Source organism: Mesoplodon mirus (genome assembly GCF_964341445.2).
Source record: "Mesoplodon mirus genome assembly, chromosome: 5".
In the NCBI taxonomy this organism is placed as follows: domain Eukaryota; kingdom Metazoa; phylum Chordata; class Mammalia; order Artiodactyla; family Ziphiidae; genus Mesoplodon; species Mesoplodon mirus.
In genome coordinates this window covers 17,274,475-17,302,153 of record NC_138980.1, presented here as the reverse complement: position 1 = coordinate 17,302,153, position 27,679 = coordinate 17,274,475, and the positions used below count along the sequence as shown (strand labels likewise).

General features: G+C 44.4%; 1 protein-coding gene across 1 annotated transcript in view; it reads right to left on the bottom strand.

The window, feature by feature from the left end:
- Nucleotides 1-23,621, bottom strand: part of NSG2 (neuronal vesicle trafficking associated 2) — a gene marked incomplete at its 3' end in the record, with an annotated part of 56,094 nt that extends 32,473 nt beyond the window's left edge. Inside the window, exons 1-2 of the mRNA XM_082622584.1 lie at nucleotides 23,478-23,621; nucleotides 7,318-7,401 (exon numbers count right to left, since the gene is read on the bottom strand). Coding sequence (XP_082478710.1) covers nucleotides 7,318-7,401; nucleotides 23,478-23,606 — 213 coding nt within the window. The 5' untranslated portion in view covers nucleotides 23,607-23,621. The remainder of the gene's footprint in view (nucleotides 1-7,317; nucleotides 7,402-23,477) is intronic.
- Nucleotides 23,622-27,679: the final 4,058 nt, after the last annotated feature.

Below are 27,679 nucleotides of genomic sequence, written 5' to 3'. Positions count from 1 at the left end.
AAGCCAGCAGGCAGTGTTTTTAATAACTTACCTTAAATGTTCCTCAAAAGTTAAAAAAAAAAAAGAGGGCAATAAAAACCAAGATAACGGATAATAAAGTAAAATCGCTTATCCCCATTTGCTGCTGTCAGCAAATATTAGAATCCCACCAATGGAGGGCAGCCCCTGGGGTTTTGATGAAAAATTGGTAGAAGCAAATGGCAAAGCTATAAATGAGGTCTCACCTCCCAGGGAATGTGACATCAAGAAGAGGACATTTATGAGAATGTGTCATCAGCAAGAAGCTTAGAAGCAAAGATAGAGTCCCGATTTTAAATAAAGATATTGAAAAGGAGGCAGCCAGAGCTCTGGTATTTATCAATGTGTCATTTTTCATCAGCCAGATATTTTTGTTTGCTCATTAACCTGTTTATTTAGTCATTAAAGACATCATTTGGTGCCTAGTGTGGGCCGGCACTGGCTAGGTTCTTGGGGAGCAAAGATAAAGAAGACACCATCCCAGCCTCAAGTCAGTAGGAGACACAGCAGGTAATGTTGATGCCAACGCTGTAGAACTGGAGGGTTATATAGCAGGTGCAGAATCCCGAGGAGGAAGGACAGACTGTGCAAGGGCTGGCAGGCAAAAAGCCCTCACAGGCCAGAGCCATCTGAGTTGGGTGCTGAGGGATGAATAATGATGCCCAATTTGCCCAATGATGGAGGTGGGAAAGGCATTCCAGTGGGAAGGGACAGCACGACCAAGACAAGGAGGCGTACGAAGTATGGTGTCACGAGGAAAGGACCAAGGCTTCGAGCAGGTCAGGGAGAAGGCAGGTGAGCGATGGAAGCTACGGCCGGGTGAGAGGATGGCAGTGTCCTTGCAGGATATGCACGTTAGAAAGAGTCCTCCTCTGGGGAGGTGAGAAGAACGGGCAGGAGGGGACTGAGAAAGGAGGCAGAGGGACCCAGAAGGAGGAAGGGCCAGGAGATGATGGGTGAGGACAGAGACCAGAGAAGGAAGCACAGTTACCAGAGACGCTCAGGAAGCAGAGGGGCCTGGACTCAGCCGGCTGTTAGATGGAGCCCTCTCCCCACAGCCCGCCGGGGAGGCTGATTCTGGTGTTTTGCCATGTCTTTCCCAGGTTGGAGTTAGAAGGAATGTGAGCAGAGTTGAGGCCTGAGACAGAGTGCAAACACCCCCATCCCCTGGCTGGGTGGAAGAGAAAGAGAAGGAAAGAAACATCTGGCAGGGAGACTGGTCCAGAAGCATCCCCCGGGAGCTATTCACTGGTCGTCAGGCTCCCTTCCACTGGCGGCAGCTTTCCTAACCTCTTACACCCGGCCATGGCCCCCTGCTTAGGACCTGCGAGGACATCCCAGCTCCACGGCCTCCTGGGCGTGGAACTTGGGAACATTCCCAGCCTCTCTGAGCCTGTTTCCCTCACCTGCAAGTGGGGCGACCGTCTCACCAGCCCCGTTTGTTGGGATCACTCAGTGGGATACCTTACACAAAGCGCCAGTCACAGGTCAGGTCACGAGCAGAGCAGAAGCCCAAACAGTTGAGTGGATCAGTGACTGGATGGAAGACTGAAACATCCGCACCTATCATATTAGGCCTGAAGCCTCAACTGGATTTTTGTTTATTTTTCTTTTGTTGGTTTGTTGTTGTCGTTTGTTTTTAATAATAGCCCACAGACACCAGCTCCTTAAAAACTGCTAATCTCGGGGCTTCCCTGGTGGCGCAGTGGTTGAGAGTCTGCCTGCCGATGCAGACGACATGCGTTCGAGCCCCGGTCTGGGAAGATCCCACGTGCCACGGAGCGGCTGGGCCCGTGAGCCACGGCCGCCGAGCCTGCGCATCCGGAGCCTGTGCTCCGCAACGGGAGAGGCCACAACAGTGAGAGGCCCGCGTACCGCAAAAAAAAAAAAAATTGCTAACCTCTCACTTCTAGTTCTCCCCAACCAGCTTTATTTTAACACGTCCATTTGCTTGACGGGAATGGTGGGTTCTGGTCCCTTTACACTAATGCATCCCTCCCATTCTGGATTCTCCCCACTGACTGTGCTCAGGGTCTGGTCTGTAGGCATCCCCAGGATCTTTCCCCATGCGCCCAGACACCCTCTAATCTGAGCTTATCCAGGCCATAGCCACCAGAGTCAGATTTCCTGAACCCAGACTCAGCATGTTATTGGGGATGAATACTGAGGCGGTACCAAAAGGCTGGGGCTCAAGTTGCAGCACACATGACACCCACTCTATGCCAGGCCCTCTTCTGGGAACTAGGAACACAGGAGTGGGCCAGTGTGACCCTACCCTCCAGGGACCAGAGGCTGGAGGGGGCTGAAGATGCCAGAGTAGCCAGTTACAGTACAGCAGCATTCGAGAACCCCGTATGATCTGCAGAGCCCAGAGGAGGCACCAAACCCAGCTCAGAGGATCAAGGGAGGCATCCCAGAGGAGGTGACCATACAGGGACAGTATTCCAAGAAATTGGCCAGAACACTCTTGTCTAATCCACACCTTTGCAAGCTCCTCCAGAGCAAGGATTTTGTCTTGCATATCCGTGTGTCTCCCAGCAACAGGCATCCAGCCCAGCCCAGAGCAAATTTGATCAAGACAAAGAAGAAAGGGGAGAAAGGGCAGGAAGGGATGAAGTCAGGCAGGCCACAGTTTGGCAAGGACAGTGGCAAGGTGGCATCAGGTGTAGCACAGAGAGCGGGATGTGGAGCCCTAGGGCTGGGTTCTTATTTTGTTCTCACACGTCCTCGCTGCGTGGCCTTGTCAGACAATTCACTTCTTTGAGCCTCAGTTTCCTCGTCCGTAAAATGGGGATAAGAGTAATGGTAACAAGTACACAGGGTTGTTGTTAGCCTAAAAAGTGGATGTAAAGGCATTTTTAACAGGTACTAGGATTATTCATTTTATAATGGATGTGTTGAGAAGTAGCCTACCAAAAAATATTGCCTACACTCCCCAGGAGGCAAAGAGATAGCTCCCTAGGTCACTGTAGAGAGACAGAGGCCACCCTTGGATCCTGACATTGAACTGGCTACACTTAGAACAGTTCCTCCAGGTTTTCCCAGCCATATTTCCAGGGAGAAAAATCCAGGAAAGGGAGGACCAGGTCTGTCTCAACCAACACACAAAATTCAGCTAATTAGGTAGCAAGCTAAGAACCCAGGCTGAAGCAAGGGGATCTGAACAGGAAGAGAATAAAATGATCATTCATTGAGAGCGAGAGTGCGTCAAGGACTTAACACTTGGTGCTATTGTGTCCTGGTTTACTGGTGAGGAATCAGGCGCTCAGAGAGGTGAAGGGATGTTCCCAAGGTCATGAAGCTAAGAGGTGACAGGGGTGTGACCCAAGTTGCCAAGTGAATCTAGCCCCAAAGTGCAGGTGCCAAGCTCTCATCAGCTTGGCGCAAACAGCCTCCAAATGCAAGACTCAGTTCCTTCTCACAGGTGAGCCTGGGGACAATCAGGTCTGATGGCATGGCCGGATGCACCAGCTCCTTCGATAGCATAATCAGCCTTAGAAGAACCTCCAGCTCCCAGGACTAAGAAAGAAGGAGGGGCTTCTCTCTGCATGCCCCCATCTTCTCAAAGAAGCCTGATGAACAGCCTCTCAAGTCTGTGGCCCTTGGCAATGACTGCAAGAGCCTTCATGTTAAAAAAAGTTCCAGGCGATTCTTTCAATCTTTCTTAGTTCGTCTCTCCCTCCCTGCTCTCTCCTCTCATACTCTCTCATAGAGAATTGTTATGAGCTGATCTCCCCAGGTCAAATTTGAGATGTGAACTCACAAGCTGTTCCACCTCCATGAAGATATTGGAATGAGGGAGGGAGGCATCTTTGCCATCCCCATGGTTACTTCTGCCACGGGCAATATCCTGGAGGGGCAGCCCGGCCACCGTTTACCAGCATTATGCTCTCTAAGATAAACTGGGAATTCTCTGACTTCCAGCCCCTGTGGTCTAGCTGAAATTTCCATTCTGAGCTCCAGACCCGTTACATCCAAGTGTGGCCAGACTGCCTCTGCCCCACCCCTCCCATGGTCCCCAGGCACCTCCCACTCAATGCGTCTCCCACTGCCCGGTCCCCCACCACTACCCAGTGGACAGCATCCCCCCGCCGTCTCAGTCAGCCAAGACAAACACGGAGGAGCCCCTGATGCCCCTTTCTCCAACCAGGAACAATTCCACCTCCATAACAGCCCAGCTGAACCCCCGAGTCCCACTGCAGCTGACAGCTCAGACCCTCACACTCTTCTTTTTTTTTTTTTTTAACATTTTTATTGGAGTATAACTGCTTTACAATGGTGTGTTAGTTTCTGCTGTATAACAAAGTGAATCAGCTATACTTATACATATATCCCCATATCCCCTCCCTCTTGGGTCTCCCTCCCTCCCTCCCTCCCTCCCTATCCCACCCCTCTAGGTGGTCACAAAGCACCGAGCTGATCTCCCTGTGCTATGCGGCTGCTTCCCACTAGCTAGCTATTTTACGTTTGGTAGTGTATTTATGTCCATGCCACTCTCTCACTTCGTCCCAGCTTCCCCTTCCCCACCCACGTCCTCAAGTCTATTCTCTAGTAGGTCTGCGTCTTTATTTCCGCCTCAGACTCTTCTTAATCGCCAGCAGCACAACCTCCTCCCTAGGGTGCTGCATCCACCTTCACCCCAGCAGATGCATCCTCCACGCGGCCCAGGTGTAGCACTCTTTAAGGAAGTGAAAAGCCAGGCTAATAAATGCTCACAGCTCTACAAGAGCAAACAATTTTGCTCCATTTCTCCCATTTTGTTCCAAGCGGCCCACACCTGACAGTCGGTGCTGACAAAGGGCTGCCCCCAAACCCCAACGTCCTTTCTTCCCACCCCCCAGGGCCAACTGAGTCAAGCTGCGTGGGGCGCTTCCTCAGGCCCTGGACCCTGACAAGCCACTCATTTTCTCTTAGCTGACTCGCTTCTGTTCTAACCCATAGTTACCTACAGCAGGCGGCACAGGTGAACAGAAAGGCGGGGGGCCATCTCTCAGCACTGGCCCTGCCACTTGCTAGTGGGTGAGCAGGTCATGTCTCTGCTCTGAGCCATAGTTCCCCTTGAAAAAAAACAGGGGATTATATCAGCTTCTCAGGGACTCGTGGGCATCAAATACGATAAAATTGCCACATCACCAAAAGTTGCCAACAAAGAGGAAAAAAAAAAAAAACAATGACAACATCGTCCAACACCACGGCTGATAACACAGCCACAAACGACATTTTGAGACATTTCTTTCCATGTCCTTTTTCCTGTGTATACTTGTGGTTTTTTTCATAGTTCCAACCATAGAAAACATACAATTTTAATCTCTGCTTTTTTCACTCAGCTTCCTCTATGAAGTATTTGCCCAAATTATTGCATGTTTTCATAACCATCATTTTAAATGATTGCTAAATAAGGAATAATTCCATCAAAAACTGTAACACTCTATTTGGTAAAAAGAGCAAATTTTTTAAATATTCTAATTTTTTTCTGATTATTGTAACAATTCATGCTCATGTAAAATTGAGAAAGTAAAAGAAAGATGAAAATATCTCGTAAAGCCCATAATTCAGAGTAAACTAAATAACTCTCCCACCAAAAGTGATTCCTAAGAAACTGTTGAAACAGCCCATCCTATGCATGTGGTCTTACATATGGAATCATGAGAAAGCTGCTGAAAATCTAACATTGTTTCCAATGCTTCGATTTTACAAATAACACTGCAGTAAACATTTTTTGTGCATGAATCTGGGCATACTTCTGATGATCTCTGCTGCCAGGAGGACAGGTCAGCTTTATTCCCTGGCCTGATGTCCATACATTATGCACCAAGATACTCCCACCCTCCCCTCACAACTACCTGCTGGTTCTTGCAGATACCTGCATGCAGTTCAGGCCAGGTCAGCGTTCACTGGGCCCATGCTGTGTGCCAGACACTAAAGCTACAGCCAAAAATAAAAGCAATTCCTGCCCTCAAAGAGGGGGGTCAACATCCAGGGAAGTCCCACATTCTGGGGGGATGTACACAGAGGTGCCATATTCCCTCCCAGGCTCACACACCCAGCTGCTCTGATACATGTAGCAGGGAGAAAGATAGGGACAGAAATGGACCAATATGTTTATGCATGTATAATACATACTCCAACCAAGTATGCATTATACAAATACATACAGACAACCAACCAACAGCTGTTTTCACTTCCAAAGCCCTCAGCCACAGTTGATACAAAATAGTTACTATTAATCATGCACTTATCATGTATAGATCCAAGTGCTTTGCATGTATTCTATATTCCATTCTCACAGTAACCTTCTATTATCGTCATTTGATAAATGAGGTTTATTGACTAGCTTATGGCCACATGGCTGCTATGAGGTGGAAACAGGGCTCAAACCCAGCCAGACTGCTTCAGTATCCATCCACAGAACCACTTATTCTACCGCCTCCATGGCTGATATTGCCTCCTAAGTATCTTTTAGGCCTCTCTCCACTCACCTTCCTTTGCTAAGCCACTATTGTTTTTTTACTTGCAGTAACCCAGCAGTCTCCCCACCCTCCCTCTATTACTCATGTAAAAGCCAGCATGCTTTTTCCAAAAACCCAGTTTAATCATATCCTTCTTCTTCTTGAAGTCCTTTGGGGTTTCTTTCATGCGTCTAGCCTAAAATAATAATTCCTCCATACAGCCTACCATGCCTGGGACTGTCTGCCCTCTGCCCAGTTTTCATACCTCATCTCTGTCTGGTCCCCACACCCCTCCTAGAGCTGAGATTCACTGCCCTTTTTCCTATTCAACGTTTGGTTCAACTTCCCTCCAGCCTCAGGGCCTTTGCACAAGCTGTGCTCTCCTTAGCCATCTAAGTGACTTCCCCAGGGTACTTCCCTGAGCTTCCTCCATACATCCTCACAGAGCAGCCTTCATGACTCCTTCACACAATTCATCACAGTGATATGTATTCATCAGTTCTCCTAGTGACCCGGCCACCAATAAATAGAAAATCAACCATTCGGTTTTTACCACTAAGAAGTCAACTTGTCTCTCCCTTTGTCTTTTTTGTATTTGTTGCAATCAACCAATGTCTAAAATTTGCGTTTCTTTATACATTTCTATCACATTTCCTGAAGATTGTGATGGAAAGGCAGAGAGACAGGGACAGGAGGAAAAAGAAGAAATGAGACACATTTATCAATTATCAAATTGAACATTTCAGAGTAGGAGAGAGGATAACTTGTCCTCAAGAGGCAGAGCTTTAGTTATTTGATCAGACTCAGTGACCCACACCCAGTCTTTCTGTTACACCATCAAGACACTGACCGTAAATTCAGCGATTTTCGGCACCCGGAACTTCCCTTTGTTCTTCTGTTCGGGCTGATATTCCGTTCTTGTCTTCACAATCACCTGAAATGTTCAACCAGTGTTAGCATGCATAGAGACTTGAAAGACTTTTCTGTTCCTTTTTTTTAGTAACTAGAATTTACTGTGTATTGCATAAAGATCAGAAAATAAAGAGCCTCCCACTCAAACAAACACAAGAAAATAGAAAATTCAAATTACCCATAATACTTTCCAATTCCAGCAGACAGCCATAGGTGAGAATTTTGGTCTCACCTTTCCAGTTTTTATATGCATATATATGCACATATTCTGCATATGTATTTGCTATTTATGCAAATATATACTTTTATGAAATGGATTCATACTTCATTTTATCACACAACACTCTACTAACATTTTCTCCATGTAGAAAAGTATATGATTTCATTTTGCCTTTTGATATAGTTTAATATTTCATTGTATGTATATACCACAATTAATCTAACCAGTCTTGATGGTTGAACACGTAGGTTGTTTCCACAGTTCAGGGTATATAAACAAGTTATGATGAACATCTTGTAACAAAACTTTTGCACATATACTTAATTCCAATTTCATTTAGGGACTTCCACAAAGAAAAACATAAAGGTCTATTGAATCTATTGTATCATCTTATTTTTCTGAAGTCTGAATATTTTGCAGAGGTGGTTAATATCTTTTCAAGATAAGCTGTCAACCTGCCAAGACATTTATGGAACTCCATCCCACTGTGTAGGCAAAATGGAAGAAAAAAGAAACTTGACATATAATCAATAACTATTGCCAAGTGTCACAGTGTCATGGGTAACACAGAAGCTGTCTGAGTCTTGAGGCCTCAGCTGTAAAATATGGACAATAATCATAATCATAACCCCTAGTTAACAAGGCTGTTTTGAGGGTTGAATGAGATGATAGTGGGTAATACTTTTGGAATAATTTATTATGTGCCAGAGCTAGATCAAGCCCTCCATATACTTTGTCTACATACCACTGCTATTTCTATTCTCCTGAAAGGAAAACTGAAGCACAGAGCTGTCAAATCACTGGTCCAAGGTCACACAGCTCAAAGGAAGCAACCTTCTAACTATGATCATTCTTCTCATTAGTGCTTAAATTAACCAAATTTTCACTGAAAACTTTCACCAGGTTTTCCTAGAGACAATAATCAAGTGTATGTACTCCTGCAAGAATCCTATGAAGAATTTTCTTTAAGGTCTGTGAGGCATACCTTGGAGAAAATATAGCTCAAAAAGGAAAGGATGGGGAGGAACTACTGTTATTGAACATCTACGGTGTGGCACTTAAATATGTTAGTTAAGGAGGATCTGGGTCCCAGCTCATCTAGAACATCACTCCTTCCCTGACATTTAGAACTCATTTGCAAATGTAAATTCTGTTGCTGTGCTCCACCCCCTTTGGATTCTGCTCCTCCAAATATTAAAAAGTGAGCCCTGGCTTCCTTAAAGCAATGGTACAGCTAAACAAGGATGAGGGTTTTGTGGGGGAGTGGGGTGGGGAATGTTCTTTTTATTTTTTTCTATCTCCTGTTCCAAAGAATAGGAAAGCAGAAGCTTCTTTGCCACAAGTAATAAAAATATCCCTCATGCTTTGCAAATTTACTATACAGCAGACACTGAGTGCTTGACATGAACTATCTCACTTAATTCTGTACTGTGGGGCAAATACTGATACTGTCAATATTGTAGGGAGATGAAACATTGTGCTTTGGGTTTGAATCTGGCTCAAGTACTATGCCTTCTGTGTCTTAGTTTTCTCATCTATTAAATGGGAAAATAACCATCACTACCTGTTTGGGTTGTTAGGAGGCTTAAATGAGTTAATATAAGTTAAGCACTCAGACTGTTCATTCAATAACAATGTTTTTTTTGAACACTGACTCTGAGTGCTGCCAAATGTTCTTCCAATAGATGTCTGAGGCAGATATGGAATCGGGCCTCACTTGCACCTGTCAGCCTGCAGGTCCTCCCTATCCAGCCCTTTGAGAGCAAGGCAAGGATTTCTCAAGAAAAATACTGTTCAAGCGTGGTCTGAAAAAAAAGGTTTCAAGGTTGAATAGAAGTTTGCTGGGTGAACAAGACAAGATACTTTATGCAAAATGCACCACATGGTCAAATAAACAAAAGTGTAAAATAGCATGTAATCTACACATTTGGCTGTTTTTGTGTCATGTGAACTTCAATGTGTTAGTGAGAGTTAAGAGCTAATACAAATGTAAGAGTAAATGCCAAGGCATGGTTCACAGGCTAAGTGTTTCTATTAGAAACTCACAACGTTCTGGGAAGGGCCAAATGAAATGATGTATGTGCAGGTGTTTTGTGAACTTAAAATATATTCTACAAATTGTAATGATTAAAAATATTTGGAATATCACTAGATCAACTGACAGGCTATGAAGTATATTGAAAATTTAGGTGTCTGATCATTTCTCTGAATCCACATTTTTAGAAATATTCACAAACTGGGAATTATAGTTTCTTCTCCCAATCACCCATGTTGTGTGTGTGTATATATCTAATGTCTGTATGTATATATAAAAATATATTATAATACATCTCAACGTCTATTTCTAAGATAGTGAATTTCCTGGTCAGTGTGCCATGTGACCTATAAGCCTTAGGGCAATAACTGCTTTTGCCTTTTATGATAGACAGCATTCTAAGATGGTCTCCAAGCTTCCCACCCCTGTGTACATGCACTGTATAATCTCCTCCCTCAAGAGTGAGGACAGGACCTGTGAATATGATGGCATAGTCACTCCCATGAGTATGCTATGCAAACCCGGTCACAGCAGACTGGAGAGAGATTCTCCTGCTGGCCTTGAAGAAGTAAGTCAACATGTTGTGAGAGAGCCATGCAGCTAGTACCTGAGGGTGGACTCTAGGAGTTGAAAATGACCCCAATCAACAGCCAGGTCACTCAAGAAAATGGGGACTTCAGTCCTACCACCACAAGTAACTGAATTCTGCCAACAACCTGAATGAGCTTGGAAAAGGACCCCAAGAACCAGATGAGAATGCAGCCTAGCTGACAGCTTGATTTCAGACCCATGAGACCCCCGAGCACAGAACCCATCTAAACTGTGCCTGAACTTCTGACCTATACAAACTGTGAGATAATAAACTTGTGCTGTTTTGAGCCACTAAAGCTTTGATAATTTGTTACATAGCAACAGAAAACTAATATGCCTTCCCACATTGCCAAGCCCATCTTAACCATCTCTTAGCTTGAGTCCTTCATTTCTAGATCCTTAGCCATCAGACTGGTCTCAAACATAACACATCAAGTGTTAAGAAGCATTTAGCTTCTTAGTTCTTAGCTTCTTCTTAAGCTTCTTAGTCTTTCCCTCTGCCCCTTTATTTTTATAAACACCTTTCCCAAAACTTCTCAAAAAGCCCTAAACCATTTATATCATTCCATGTAAATTTTCAAGACCTCATGCAGAGGCCAACATGTTGAGATAGGAGACAAAACTAAACAAATATTACTATTGGAATGAGACAATGAATAACCATTACAGCCAATATCATTATAATTGTCATAATAAATATTTTGTGGTTGCTTCTCTAACATCCATTTCCTTCTTCAATCAAACCCCCCCTGCCGCCTGATATTGCTTTCAAGAACTCACCCCTGTCCCATGTGGCAGCCATGTGGTTTGATGGAACTGATGCCTTTCTTGATGGCAAGGATGGACCCTAATTAGGTTAAACCAATCAGAGCCTATTATTCTATTGATCACAAAATTTGATTGGCTCAGAGATGGGCATATTACCTAAATTGAATCAAAGAGATATGAGGCAATACAGACTGGGAACTTGGGGGAAGGCACCTCCTTGCTCTTTATGAGTGTTCCCTAAAGAACATGTTCTTCCCCTGGATGGTGTGGTGAGGACTTATTTCTGAAACAGCTGAAGCAATTGTTGCTACTATGGGGAGGAGCCAAGATGAGGTCAAAGGCAGCATACAAAAGAGGGCAGAGCCAAGAGGACCCCGGAGAAGAGAAGATGAGCCCTGATGACACCCTGCCCTCTGGATCACACCTTGCCTGAAACCAGACACATGCTGTACCCTGCAGTCATGGGGGCGGGGAGGGGAGCAAATATATACTTTTTGAACCTTAATCCAATTTAGGTTGTGTTTTCTAGTACTTGAGGTGAAAAGCTTTCTATCTGATAGAAATGTGTTCCAAGAAAAAATGAATTGAAAATCTATTCGAATTTAGTAAGATGGTCAAGTACTAAATAAGTATAACAAAACCAATAGATTTTCTCGGCACCAGCAAAAAATCACCTCAAAATATTATGAATCCACCAAAAGATACACACAACAATGTTCATAGCCACTTGTTTCATAATAGCACAGAACTGAGAATAACCCAAATGTCTATTAACAGGAGAATGGATAAATTGTGGTTTATTCATAAGATGGAATGTTACACAGCAATGCTACATAGACATGGGTGACTCTCACAGACTTTATATTGAACTAAAGAAATCTGATGCAAAAAAAGTATTTTTTATGTCCCGTGTGATTTCATTTATATCAAGTTCAATATATAAAAAGTAATGTATATATTATCTGAATAAATATATATAGTTAATATACCATTTACCATTTGCAGGAGTGATGTTGAGTTTAAGCAGAGTTGGGGTCATAGCCCTCCTTTAAATCCATATACTACTTTGCCCTGAACCCCTATGAGATGTTGCTTATGCCCTGAGTGAGTTTCTAATGAAAACATTTCTTTTGGCTTCAGAACACTTCTCAAACCACTGAGTTCAAACTAGGCCAACAGACAGGTTGACTGACCCTGTGTCAGTCCTCAGTCATCTGCTCCTCTCTTTAGCTATACCATATTTTCTCCAAAAGCAACCCAGGTAATATTTTACCTTTGCCCCTAAGGAAGTGTTAGCTCATTAGAACCCCTTCTCCATGACAAAAGCAGGTCTTTGCCCATTTGCCTGGAACAAATGGGCAGTCTGCTGGCCTCATCTTCTTCGACCTCTCAGTAATATTCTTTGACCACTCATTCCTCCTTAAAAGTCCTCCTCCCGGAGCCACGGTCTTCTCCCTGCTCACTGACCAGCCCTCCTCAGGCTCCTCCTCAGGTTCCTCCCGCTCTGCTTGACTTCTCACTGTTAGAATCTCTCAGGGCTAGGTCATGGGCATGCTTCCTTCCTACAAGTCCCTTCTGAGTGTTCTTACTCCCATCATTTCCAAGTCCATCTTTATTCTCATAACTCTCAAATTTACATCTCCAATTCAGACCCCACCCAGCACTCAGATTACCCTACTGGACATTTGCCCTTGGATAGACACACATAAATTTACCACGTCCACAGCAAAGCACTTGGGTTCCCTGACCCACCTTCCCCAACCATCTTGCCCTCAACATTCTCTTCCCAGTGTAATCGCCAGCTAAGAAAATAGCAGCATGATATGTCATTGTTTATGTCAAGTCATATACAGGAATCTCTCATAATCCGTCCCTTCCCTTCAGTCTCCAAATCCACTCCAATCACCAGTTCCTGCTTCCTCAAAAATTTCTCTCAAATAAACCCATTTGTCCAGTTACACTGCCAACACCCTAATCCACAGCATCATCCTCTCTCCGCGAACTTTTGCTCTGACAGCTTCCTTGTTTCCATCCTTGCCTCCCCAAACCCAAACAAAAAGAGATTTCTAGACCAAGAGAGCATCATAAACCAGCAAACATTCAGAAGACATCCAGGAGGCTGGACCTGGGAAAACCACAAAGAGGTAGTTTTGAGTGGCCAGGGAACAGAGCAGGTGAAGTGAGCAATAAACAGAGGCTGTGAATGCCATGCCTAGCATCTTGAAGACGAACTTGAGAATAGTGAGGAACTGAGGAAGGATTATAAACCAGAGAATGGCTCTCCAGGTGTGCATTACAGGTAGAGGAGAAGCCTCTGGCACAGTGAAGATACACTGGAGAGATGTAGAGAGCAGGGAAAACCAGCCCTACAGTTACTGGAATCAACCAGGTATTGGGCATGTCATGAAGTGTGGTGTGCTGCTCCCATGGACTGGAGCCAGAAACATTTCCCTTCTATAAAAAGAGATATAGTGGGCTTCCCTGGTGGCGCAGTGGTTGAGAGTCCGCCTGCCGATGCAGGGGACACGGGTTCATGTCCCGGTCCGGGAAGATCCCACATGCCGCGGAGCGGCTGGGCCCGTGGGCCATGGCCGCTGAGCCTGCGCGTCCAGAGCCTGTGCTCCACAACGGGAGAGGCCACAACAGTGAGAGGCCCGCGTACAGCAAAAAAAAAAAAAGAGAGAGATATAGTAACAGTCACTTTTTTTAGTACTATGAAGGGGAAAGCATAAGAAATGTTAGCCAATCATTATGAATTATACCTTGGAGGAATCAGCTTGCATATGCAAAGAAAGAGACAGAAGAGAAAATAAATGTGCAAAGAAAGGCTCTATTTTCTGCAGTTGAAAAAAAAAATGGAGCAAAACAGAGCCCTGAGCTCCTTGATTAATAACAGAAATGGGAGGAAAAAGTGGAGAGAGGGGAGGAAAAAAGTTTTTCTACTCTTGTTATTATTAAAAGTGGGGTTTTATAGACACTTGGGAGAATGAAACTCCAGGTTTTCAAATATCATTGTGGATATGGGCAAAGAAATACATTTGTTTTCTTTTCATATCAATACATCAGTCCCCATTGTTCGGTCAGCAGCTGATATGAAGAACATAATTTAACATAATTGGCATTGTGAAAATGGGATAAATTATTCATCTGAAAGGACCCCTCATCTGGATATATTCCCCCTTTGCTGGCAAGGCCAGATAATACATGGTGGTTCAGATGGTGCAAAGTACAGATCATAAAAATTTAAAATACTACTTCCCAGAATTATCAATAATGAAGAGGTTCCCACATGGAGAGGCCCCAGGATTGGCAGGAACAATAAATAAAAGTGCAGAAGTGCTGACAAGGAGCATGATTGTATTTTTATGAGCTGGACTTGCACAGGCCAAGAATAGACCTAAGCTGTATCCTTTGGCTCATTGCTGCAGCAAAGAGAGAAGTTTGGAGCAGTACAATGAAAGGCTAGCCCCTGAGCACCTCTTGTGCACCAGACACTGACCTACAGGTCCTACTGATGTGTCCTCAGTTAGTTCACAAAACCCCCCTCTCCGATCCTCACATCTCTCCTTTAAGATCATTATTATTCCCATTTTTCAGATGAGGAAATTTAGCCTCAGAGACTTTAGTCACTTACCTGTGATCAAATGACTGGTAAGTGGTTGAGCTGGTATCCAAACTCAAGAACATGTTGCTTTTTTCTACCATTTTTTTAAGGTACCCACTATGTGCCTGGCACTGTACCAAAAGCTTTACATCCTATATCTCAGTAAATCCTCTCAATCACTTTGAGGTAGGACTGATTATTCCCATTTTATAGGAACCTGAGTCTCAGGGAGCAGAAATGACTTCACAACCTCACATAACCACTAAGAGGCAGAGTCAAGGCTTGAACCTGAGCTTCTGGCTCAGATCAAGGGCCACTAGTAAGGTCATCATTCAAAACTCGTAACAATCAAACTCTGATCCTATGGCACCTGATGCTCCATAAATGCTATTAACTGAATGAACAAATGAATGAATCCTTCATCTAAAGAGACAAGGTGAAGTCACCCCAATGGGGCCTGAATACATAGTTGGGAACCTTCTCCCATTTACTGCCTCACTCCTCAACCCACACTCTATCTCTTTGGGTTGGAGTCTTTCCCTGGACCCTTGAAGTTTGGTAGTGGGCCCAGAACACAAGGTAAAATGTCAGTGCTCAGAGTACATTAGTGGCAGTGTTGTCCAATCCCACCCATTCACCGATGGGGACATGGAAGCCCAGAAAGGGGAAGGGATTTGCTGCAGGTCACATAACAAGGCAGTGTCAGAAGTAGGACTCTAGTATGGACATGCTGACTCCCAGTCCAGGGCTCTTTCTGTGGAACTGAGTCTCTTTTACTTGCTGGGCCTTTGATTTCTCAGGGCAGAATGGAAGGCTGGCCAGTATGGCCTCAAATGGATGGGCTAGCCCAATAAGTCTATGACTCTCCAACTCTCAGGCAAGACATAGAATTGGGCAAGGTGAGCGACTCTTCATTGGCTCCTACAGGGACGGCCAGCTCCTGCTCTGAGCAGAGGCTAGCTGCCTGGGCCGGAGTCACTACAGCAAGGCCGGCCCACAGCTCTGCCACCCAGGCCTGTCCCCTATAGGGTAAGGCCCAGCCCACCTCTCTGCTCAAGCCTTCCTACAGCCTGGGGCCAGACCCGTGCACTTCAGGAAAGACAATCCTGATTCTGGGACTGAACTGATGATGATGGTTGTTGGTTTATCCAACAACCTTGCATTAAGCAGTTACTCTCTGCCGGGCACTGTGATAAACATTCGACATGCATTTTCTCATTTTACCCTTTAAACAATTCTTAGAGGAAGATATTCCTGTCCTCGTTTTAACAACGAGAAAACAGAGAGACATAGTGGTTAGTAAACTGGCCCAGGGTCACACAGCGAGTAGGTGGTGGAATTAGGATTCAAATTCAAACTGCATTGCTATAATGCATGTGCATCTATACAGGCCTCCCTCTACATGCAGGGGCACTAGCTTGTTCCACAGTGGTCTCTCCGTGTGTGAACGTGAGCAAGTAAGTAAGTCACTTCAGCTCTCTGAGACTGTTTCACCATCTGTGAGATGGAGGTGATTTTTTAAAAATAGAAAATTTGATATATGCTCATGGTAAAAAAAATGCATGAAAATTGTAGAATAAAGTTTTCAAATGGAACCCAACCACTCCATCCATACTCTAACCATCTAATGGTTTCTTGTGTGTCTTTTCAAGACTATTTTACGAATTATAAGAATGAAATATACACACGTGTTTCCACAAATGGGATCACTCTATACCACACTCTTTAAAGTTGTTTTAACAGAGCAATGTGTCTGTTGCTTTTTCCAAATTAGCGCAAACACAAGCAAATCCTCATAACAATTGCTTACTCTTCCACATCCATGCACCAGCGTTTATCCAACCACTCCAATCTCATGGAACATTCCAATTGTTCTTTATATGTATATATATATATGCCTTTGCATACTTGAAAAATATACCCATAGAATAAATTCCTGCCAGTAGCAAGCATACCAATTAAATAGGATATACAGTTTAAATTTATAAACAATATCCAAATACCCTCTAAAAACCATTGCATCCAATTTTAAAACCAACCGGAGTGCAATGAGAAGATCTGCTTTCCCCCAGTGTTAGCAACACTAGGCACTATTACTTTTTTTTTGCCAATCAGAAAGGTAAAAATTTATGTTTCATTAAAATTATATTTTCAAATTATAAATAATTTTTAATCTGCTTATGGGTCATTTTTTGTCTATTTGCTGGAATCACCTAGTCAGAGCCTTTGCCCAATTTAGGGTGATTTATAATCTTGTGAGTCTCTGAAGAGCAGAACAAGGGGGCTCAATGAGCCTGGAATCGGCAGAAGTGTGCATTCTCTGCTCCCCAGGGAAAGGCTGACAGTTCTCTGATTCTGTGTATCAGGGAGAAAAAGAAACCCTCTAGTGAAGCCATAGGGAGAGAAAGAAACCCTCTAGTGAAGCCATGAGAATGACCAAGAAGGCATGGAGGATTCATTGACAGGAGAAGCATCTCCTTTGCCCAACATGCTTCCAGATCCATCCCATCGGACCCCTGCATCCCCGCTGTTGAAACCCCATCCTTCTCAGCATGTCTCACATTTACAGTCATCCTCCAAAAATGTCACCTTCAGGAGACATATTCCGAATATCCAGTGAAAGAAAGGAAATTCTATCAGTGAGCACCATCTTTGTGCCATTAGACAATTTTCACTTTTTTTTTTCCTCACAGTAACCCAGTTAGGTAGCTATTATGTTCATTTTACAGAAGAAAAAAAAAAAAAAGAAGCCCAGAGATGCCAAGCAACTTGCCTAAAGCCACACAGCACATAATTAGTTTAGCTGAGAGTTGAATCCAAGTCGCTAAGACAACAAAGAGCATGCGGTCTATCACACAAACTGAAGGGTGTTAAAAATCAATAATTGATCTTTTAATGTCTGCGTTCCTTTCCTCCCACAAGCAGGTGAGCCAACGTCCTCTAGGATGTGTAAAGACTTAGTAACCAGTAGAAAGGAAAGGTACCTTTGTCTAGAGCCTGGCAGCTGGCCTGATGAATACACAGTTCATCTGGGGCTTTGCCAAGGTGGGGTTGTGCCGGTCTGTGGCTTGCTTTCCGCAGACCAGCCATCCCTTAGCTGGCATTTCCCAGCACTCTTGGGTGCAGATCTTGGCTGCACTGTTTTCTTTTGGTGTGTCCTAGGACAGCATTCCCCTTCTCTGAGCCTGTTTTGCATGGTTACAACCTCACAGAGGAGTTGTGGGGACATCTGGGTTATCGTGGTCACTTAGATAAACCAAAGGCACGTCCTGGAATTTGGTATCTACAGACTGATGTTCCAGCTTCTCAAGAGCTTGCTCCCATGGCCTAGAGAGAGCCACCAGACTGCCTAGATTCAAATGGAAAAATTAAGCCCAGCCTTACCCTAGGCAAGGGGCAGGGGGTCTCATTCAGCCACCATTTCCTGCTGCCCACCATAGGCCAGGACTAAGGCTACAAAGATGAGACAGAGCCAGGACCCTCAGGCCTAGTAGGAAAAGCTCCTCAGTGCTGACCCAGCACCAAGTCTCCATCAATCCATCCACCGCCCCATTTCTGCTGCCACCGTCCTAGTACCCACCACCACCATCCCCTTCATGAGCACAGCAGTAATCTTCTAGCTGATCTCCTACCCCCCACTCTTTTCTTCCACCATACATGGCCAGGGCTGGGGGGTTGGTGGTACTGCAGGAAACCAGGTAGCCTCTGTTTGGGGGACTTTTCTCTGGTGCTGCCTCATTTGGAAGATGGATTGGAGAAAAGAGGAAGAAGAGACCAGGAGACAAGCATGAGTCCCTTGGCCCTAGGGTGGCCCACTGCAGCCAGAGAAATCTTCCTAAAATAGAAAGCTGATCCTGTTACTCTCCTCTTTAAGCCAGCCTCTTCAGAAAAATGCATGGGGCCCCTCATGAACTGGTGCCCACCCCACGTCATCTCCCAAGTCTCTCCCCCTCCCTCAGCTGACCCAGCCAAACCGACCTCTGGACTGTTCCTCCCATTCCCTCAGTGCCTGTCCACATGCTGGTCCCTCTGCCTCCTACTCCCCTTACCAACCCATCCTCCATCTCTCAGTCAGGGCTCCTTCCTCAGAAGGACCTCCCCTGACCATCCTGCCATCATTATTTATTTATTTATTTATTTATTTATTTATTTATTGTGGTACGCGGGCCTCTCACTGTTGTGGCCTCACTCATTGCGGAGCACAGGCTCCGGACGCGCAGGCTCAGCAGCCATGGCTCACGGGCCCAGCCGCTCCGCGGCATGTTGGATCTTCCGGACCGGGGCACGAACCTGTGTCCCCTGCATTGGCAGGCGGACTCTCAACCACTGCGCCACCAGGGAAGCCCCATCATAATTTAATCCCCTTAAGTCTTATCGCCTCTTAACAATACAGCACCTTATTCTTTCCTTAATAGCCCTTCTTGCAGTTTGCATCTCTGTATTTCTATTTGTGTGCTGGCTTGTTTGAAGTCCCTCTGCCCCACTGAACAGGAAGCTCCATGAAAGCAACGGCCATGCCTGACTTTTCATGGCTGTATATGCATAGCCTGGCCTGGCACATAGAAGGTGCCCAATAGACATGCTGGATGAGAGAGTGAGTACCTTCCAGTGTAATAAGTATAACCTTAGCTATAATTGTGGGTGGTTAGGGAAGGTATCCAGGAGAGCTGCTCTCTGAACTGGGCTTAGGAAGATGAGCACTGGCTTATCAGACAGGCAAAGAGGCAAGAAGAGCATTTTGGGCAGAAAGAATGGCGTGGGCAAAGAGGAGGGAGCAAGAAATACCCTGGAGAGTGTAGAAAGTTCCAGGGCGGGGTTTCTCAACCTCAGCAGTGTTGACATTTTGAGCAGGGCAATTCTTTTTTTGGGGGGTAGGGGGTGGAATTTTGTGCATTGTAGGATATTTAGCAGTATTCCTGGCCCAAAACATCCCTCCTCCTATTGTCACAACCAAAAATGTCTCCAGACATGGTCAAATGTCTCTCTGGGGGGAAAAGACACCCCCGGTTGAAAACCATGGCTCTAGGTAGTTCTGACCTGCTGGTGTTCAAGGTACAAAGGGAGGAGTGATAGGAATGGAAGCCAGTGGGGCAGATAATGGAGGACCTGGAGCGCCAAGGTCAGGATGTGAGGACTGTACCCTGTGCGGGTGACTGGAAAGGCTTTCCATGGGAGAAGGACTGGTCACAAGTCCAGAGGCACTACTGCAGGCCCGCTGTGGAGGATTGATTAGCGTGATAGAAGAGGTGGGGAAACAACCACGAGGCCAGCCAATCTCGTCTCCTAATGCAAGCACAGTCCCGCTAGCACTGGGTAGGGAAGGAGCCCTGGAGGCCATGACATTCTCTCTGCAGGATCGCCCCAGGCCCCACCTGCATGTCCAGGAGAGCTCAAGAAGAAGCCATGGCCATAGATGAGGGAATGCAGAGTTTGAGGAAGCACTGCCTGGGGATGGGAGGCTTCTCATTATCGAAGGTAGCATGGTGCAGAGGGGAAAGCTGTGGTGTCAGGTGCACCGGGGTTCCAACCCCAGCTCTTCCACTCTCTCTGTGAAGCCTGGACAAGTCACTCCATTGATCTGAGCCTCAGTTTCCCAACCAGTGAAATGGGTGCACTAACACCCACCTCACAGGGCTGTTGGGAAGATTAACTGAAACGACAGTTATGAAAGCCCTGCATGGCCCATTCCTAGCCCAGAGCAAGAGTTTCAGACATGCTCATCCTCACCACTTAGCCTCCAAAAGCTTTTCCCCAGAAACTTGCATTCCATACTAAAGAGTATTTAGTGAACAAGATAATTGTCAGTATTACACACCAAGCACACTCTGTATTTTACATTTTCAAGAGGAAAACCCATGATGTAACATTGGGGTTAAATATACTTCTTTCTGATAACCTTTTTAGCTTCAAACCCTCACCATCTGGCTGGACATAATGAGAGAGCTGACAACTGTGTCAGAACTCACCTTGCCTTCTCTACAGCCCCGTGAGGTTGAGTCCCCCCTCTACCCACGAGGAGGCTGAGGCTGAGCCAGTTAGAGAACCTCACTCAAGTCCTCAGCCAAGGTAGGCTCATAAAAGGTAGAGCAGTGAACCCCCCAAGAGAGGGGCTTCCGAGTCTGTGCTGGTAAACACAACACTGCTCTCAGCATTTGGCTTCTTGAGTGGAATTTACTGTTAACACATCTGTTCTAATGTCAGGGGGAAAAACCTGGTTTACTCTTGTAAATATTATAAAATCTAAATCCTAGCACAGAAAACTGCTGATATAATTTCCCACTCAGAGAAGAGAAGACAGAGGTCTAAGGGAAGAGAAACAACTCACAGGAGTTGAGCTGAGGTTGGTGACGGAGCTCTTGCTAGAGTCCAAGTCTGGGGACTCCCAGACCAGCTGGCTCCCTATTCCTGCTGAGGTGGAAGGTTCTAGAACAGGTAGCCAATACCAAAAGTCTCCAGATTTTGCCAGGATGCTTACCAACTCTGCACTTTGGGAAGTGACTTTACCACTCCATGCCTGAGTTTTATCGTCTTTAAAAATTGGATCAAAGTAGCAACTCCCTTATTAGGTCCTTTAACTATTGCAAGGATGAAAGAACATTGTATGTGTGTGTGTGTGTGTGTGTACTTGTGATTTACAGCAGCATCTAGCATTTAAGAGGCACATGAAAATGATAATTTTTATTCTCTTATGGTTAGTTTTGTGCCAGGCACTTTATTTATAAGGCCACATCTAACTTTGCCCCAACCATTGTGAAGTAGGTGTGATCCTCCCCACTTCATAGCGGAGAACACTGAGGTCTGCCTGGTACAAAGGCTTTATCATGAACATCAGAGTGAGTCTGTGATGTGCCCCTGTAGCAATGTGTTCCTTTAGAGTTTTGCATCTTACAGGATACTTTGGTTTCCTTTCCATGCATGCAAGTCCACAATGTATTATCTTCAGGCTTTGGGACATCTGGACCAGATGTGCAGTGGTTATCAGGTGTGTCTCCTCTCTTAAGGAAAGAAAGAAGCCCTTGGAGGTGGGAAATGGGGTGGGGAGTAAGGGGAGACAGAGGCCATGATACCTCTGGATGACCTGCAGATGTGTGTAGAGCTAAGAGGAGAAGTGACCTCACCACAATCCCTTTTCCTTGCATACCTGTCAGGGACATACAGATCTTCGAGACTGCAAAGGGTAAAGATTCTTCCTGAAACTTCACAAAATCTTGAGATAATATTCCCTCTGCTTCTCCTCAATTTCCATTACATCTGGGATCAAATTCCAGCATTGCCACTTACTCCTTCTGTGAATTTGGATAACTAACCAAATTTCTCTGGTCCTTCACCTTTTGCCCACAAACATGGATGTATAATCCCTGGGTAATGTGCATCTAACACAGTGGTGCTCAACTTTGGCTGCACACAGGAGTCACCTGGGATGATTTAATTAATATTGACACCTGGGTCTCACCCCCAGAGATTCTGATACAATTGCTCTGATACAGATATCAGGATTTTCAAAAGCTCCCCGGGTGACTCTAATATTCAAGTCAAAAACTGAGAACCTCTGCTATAAAGGTAGCCAATACCCAATTAATACTGTTCCTTCACATTTCTTTAGTGCTAACTGCCTGTTCAAATTTTATTTTCAAAAGATCTTGCCAGTTTCTCAGAATGGCTCAAGGATTCTTTATTTCTGCCACCCTTATGCACATTTTCATACTGACAATCTCTGCACTTTCAAAACAGATGACTCAAGCCTTAGCCAATCAGCCAGGACGTTTATCTAGCTTTGGCTCCTCTTCTTTTCATTGGATAGAGCCAATTGGTTAAGACACACAATGCCCTCCTGTAGATGCCGATGAGAAAATCAAACAAATGGAATGATCCATTGTTCACTCTTCAGCAAGGGAACTTCATCATTTGCCTCCAAATCTCTCTCTTATGGTATGTAAAAGCTCACATTATAAAACCCCAAGTTCTCTCTGATGTATCTTAAACAATATCCTTTCTCCCACCTATGTCCATGGGATAACTCCACCACTTTTGTATAATTGCTCACCTCCATTCTTCATGGACTACTCCCATGTCAGGAGATGTGCCATCAGCCAGTCACTCATTTCAAGCCACGCCTCCGCCAAAGACACTCTACTTCAGTCATGCTATTTCCCAAAAGCTCTCCATCCTTTGCATATGTGTGCCCTTTGCCTTAAATGCCTTTTCCTCCAATGGTCTACCCGGGAGGTTTTTACTCACCTTTAAAAGCCAAATTCAAATGTTCTCCTCTGCAGCTTACCTAATCTGTCCCCCCAGTCCCCTCTCTGACACAACAGAGTTTAGTTTTTTCCACTCCTGTGCTCTCACAATCTTTGTAATGCTCAGGCACTGCATTTACCATGATGCTTTATATTAATTTAAGTGTTATACTGAAAAGGGATTTTGTAATGTGTCTTTTTATAACCAACTTGCAGCATAGGAATGGGGCCTTAGGAGGTGCAAACTAAATGCCTGTTGGACTGCATCCAATTCTCTGTCCTCAAATCTGTAGCAGTCAATTTTTGAAACACCTTCCCAAAATAATCAAGACAATTTTCTCTTTCATCATCTAGAAGCTTATTAGTAGTCATCTACTATGATGAAACTTTTAAGAGGAAAGATTATTTTCTTGCTCATGTACGTATATGTGAACAAAAAAAAAGAATAAACACTTACCATAAATCTGAAATAACATAAGAGATGTCATGTCTCTGGAAGGAATAACTACATTTTACAAGAAAGGGAACGTATTTGGCTGATGAGGGAATGAAAGGGTTTGGGGGAGGTGGAATTTTTTGCTGCTTTATTTCCTGGGAAGGGGGGAGCATGGGGGGCTGATGAGGAAAAGAGCACCTGCTTTACCTTTTCCGGAGCAGGTAGCTGTAAGTGATTAACCTCCAAGGGAGTGATGAGGGGGACGGTCTGGAAGCCATCCTCAACCGAAGGCGGCTTGGTTCCCTTCTCACTGGGGTTACTGTTCAGCTTCACCATCCTTACGCCTTTCTTCCCAGACCTAAGGCAAGCAGTGGGATTCTAGTTACAGTGGGAAGTGAGGCAGGAAAACAGAGGGCTGACGACCGAGAAAATAGCGCTGTCCTCAACAGTTCCACTCCAGCAGCTTCAGTGTACAGATCAGTCATCGATCTTCCGCTAGATTTCCTGACACGATTCCCATTATCCAGTAAAACTTCTTTAATCATCCAGATATGCCACCTACCCATGGCACTTAAGAGCTTTCAAATTTAAGAAACTCAAGGAAAATCCTAGGCTCACATACAAAATATACAATCATAAAAAAAATCCAAGACACTAGAGCTAACATAATCATATAATCTCAGTGGAAAGCTTATTCTTAGTGCAAAAATAAATCCTATTATTCTGGGTCACCCTGCAGTATGATAAATTTCAGCTTACCATCTTGGTTGCTATTTTATTATGTTGTTGTTTTTTTCCATTAATCTCCCTAAAATACAATAAATATATTCAATGCCCCTATGTGTAGTGTACCCTTTTACTCAATATGTAGGTTGTACAGGAGATACAATTTCCTAAAACAAAAAAGGTTTGGCTTGAACCTGATCCTGTTATTCAGCCATGGAATGCCTCCATTTCCTCAATAGCAAAGGGCCTTTTTTTTTTTTTTTTTTTTGGTTCCATGGAAAGTTAGCAATCCCTATATTGCAAGATTGCCAACTAAATAAACAAATCACATTTATTTCTTTCCAGCTCCCTTGGAAGTGAAACGGTGATCCCACCCCTGCCCCAGAAGCCCAGTACAACTGAATTTTTCTTGTCAATCCTGCTGATGGAACGTTATTAGACAAAATAGGGTTGTTGTGGGAGTGAAAGGGAAAGGGTTGGAGGACATTGGGGAGTGGTTATAGCAAAAACAAATGCCTACTTACTGTGCTGCACTCTTGGGTGGTCAGAGCAGATTCAAGCCAACTTGAAGACGAGGACGGCCAGGAGTCCTCCCTCCTCAGCCGGAGCTTGTGGTGCTGAAAGGACAGCGCCTTGCGTGCGTCTAGAGTGAGAGCTTCTGAGAGCGAGGCGCAAGCGAGCGGGCTCCTGGCAGCTGTCTGCCTGCTTGCTTGCTTGCTCGCTCGCTCCCCCTCCCACTGGGAAACGGGCTCCCACACCATCTGTCATCTGGCACCACCTGCTGTTTCTCATGCATGGCCACAACCACAGGATGGGACAAAATGGTTTCAAAAGAGTGGGAGGGATTCTGGCCATAAAAAATAAAAAAATTAATACGCACCATATTATAAGCAATCCTTGAGCCTTTAGAAAAACTGGAGAAGGAGGCATATTCATTAGGAGAACGGACCACTCCTAAGATCTTCCAGAAAAATATTATGAAACAGAATTGTTCAGGACATGCATCGTGCTCTGACCTGTATAAGGAGAGAAGGAGAACTAATATTCATTATCTCCCATGCAGTGGGGACTTTGCCAGGCTCTTTCAGACTATTTCCCTCATTTGCAAATTGTGATTTCTAAGAGTACCTACATGATGGGGTTAGTGTGAGGTGTGAATGTGATAACTTGGGGAAAGCATTTAGCTCAGAGCAGGGTGCATGGCAAGCAGTGCATAAACATAAGCTCCTATTCTCACAATGCTACTGTCATCATGCAGGTCAGCTAAGGTCACAGAGCTGGTGTAGCACCAGGAACTGGGATTTGAGCCCTGATCCAATGCTGTCAAAGTCTGTATGCAGTCCATGACATTACGGGGTTTCCAGGTTGGTGTCTGGAATCAGAGAGGGCAAAGTCCTAGTGTCAGCTCTATGAAATTCTGGCTGTGGGGATCATAGACATTTTGCATTCACTGTCCAAGCCTCCATTTCTTTATCTCTGATAATAACACCTCCCTTGTAGACTGGTTGTGAATATGAGAAGAGATTGCACTCAAGGAAACCCCTTTTAGTTCGGGTACAGGGATCTGAATGGCTGAATTGTTTCATCCCTGGGAGTTGCTCTTACATGCCCTTCAAATCCTCCGAGGTCAAGGCTGTTTCCACTGGTTTCTCCCAGCTGTGTCCAAATCACATTCGGCCATTCATTCCCAGCTGCAGTGCTGTTTATGATGCACTTCATGAGGTCTTGGCATTAGTAATAGCATCCCCTTTCACTTTCAAAAGTATCCTGACTTACATGATAAATTATTTGGTCACCTTAGTTGTTGTTCACATACTGAGCATATAGTCTCCTAGCTAAAAGGCCAGGAGAAAATATATACATTACCTGTACTGTTTAGGAATGAAAGGTGTGTGTGTGTGTGTGTGTGTGTGTGTGTGTGTGTGTGTGTGTGTGTGTAAAAAGAGAGAGATGTTTCTGAGACAATAGAGGCTATACTACATCAGAGCTGCGTAGGGCACTTCTGTTAATAGAGGTATGCGTATATATGAGAGGGAGGTATTCCAATAAATGTTAGTCCCCCACTCCCTGCTTTTCCAAAAACCTGGAGGATTTTCAGGTGTAGGCATTGACTAAGGACAACAAAATGTAGACAGCTACATGGAAACAATTGTGAACACTTGTATTTGATTCTATTATTGCTGCCTCCAAAGGAAAAGGGAAGTCCCTTCAACACCGCTTGTGATTGATTCACAAGCAGAAACTGTGCCTTTAATAACTCTAAGCCACAGGTCCTGACAGTTTAGTAAGGTCCAGGATAAGGGCCTGTCTCATGGAAATGGAAAATCCAGGCTTCCTTATATGTGAGGACAGGAGAGAGGGTGCAGAAAGAAACAGGGGGCCAGAGTGAGGTGGAGAACCCCTTGTTGAAGAATTATATTGAGGGGTGCTAAATATAATAGACTATTATTCTCCTGTAGAGCTCTGGAAAAGATGTTTGACAACTGAAAACAAAAATTATGATATTTTCTGATGAGGTTCTCCAAGTATGTAGACGTAGATGTAATATTTTAGACAACTGCAACATAATAAGTGAAGGATAAAGGGACCAATCTGGTGGTAATATATATTCCACTTGAAGTGGTAAAGTACTGAGTCCAACTAAACTGTGAAAACTTAATTATGCTATTGTAATCGCTAGTATAACCAAAAATATACTGAGATAAAGTCCAAAATGTGATATATAAATTTAAATGGAATACTAAGAAAAGTTCAAATAGCCCAAAAGAAGGCAGAAAATGGAAAACAGAGAAACAACAACAACAAAAAAGAGAGAACAAGCAGAAAACAAATAATGAAATAGTAGCCTTAAATTCAAACATATCAATAATTACATTAAGTGTAAGTGGTCTAAACAAACCAAATAAAAACAAGAGTTTGTAAAAATGAAGGAAAAGCATGAACCAAATATATGAAGTCAACAAGAAACTCACTTCAAATAAAATGATACAGGTAGCATAAAAGTACTGGCTCAGGCTTTCAGCTCAAAGGAAGACAAAGTGCAACTCTCTTCTGTCCTCCCACCTCTAGATTCATCTGACACTAGCTGCTTCTGTCATGCCACCCAAGTGTGACCCCAATGAGATCAAAGTCATGAACCTCAGGTACACCTGTGAGGAAGTCAGTACCACATCTTCCCTGGCCCCCAAGATCATCCTGCTGGATCTGTCTCCAAAAAATGTTAGTGATGACATCACCAAGACAACTGGTTACTGGAAGGGTATTAGGATTATAGAGAAGCCATTCAGAACAAACAGACCCAGATTGAAGTAGTACATTCTGCCTCTGCTCTGACCATTAAAGTCCTCAAGGAACAACCCGGAGACAGAAAGAAGCAGACAAACAGTAAGCACAGTGAAAATATCACTTTTGATGAGATTGTCAACATTGCTTGAGAGATGCAGCACTGATCTTTAGCTAGAGAACTCTCTAGAAACATTAAAGAGGTGCTGGGGACTGACTAGTCGGTGAGCTGTGATTTGATGGCCTTCATCCTCATGGCATCATAGATGACATCAACAATGGTACAGTAGAATTCCCAGCTAGTTAAAAACTACAAAGGAAAATATTTCACTAAAGGATTATTTGACAACAACAAAAAAAGGTAATGAGATGGAAGAAGACACATCATGATAACGCTAAAC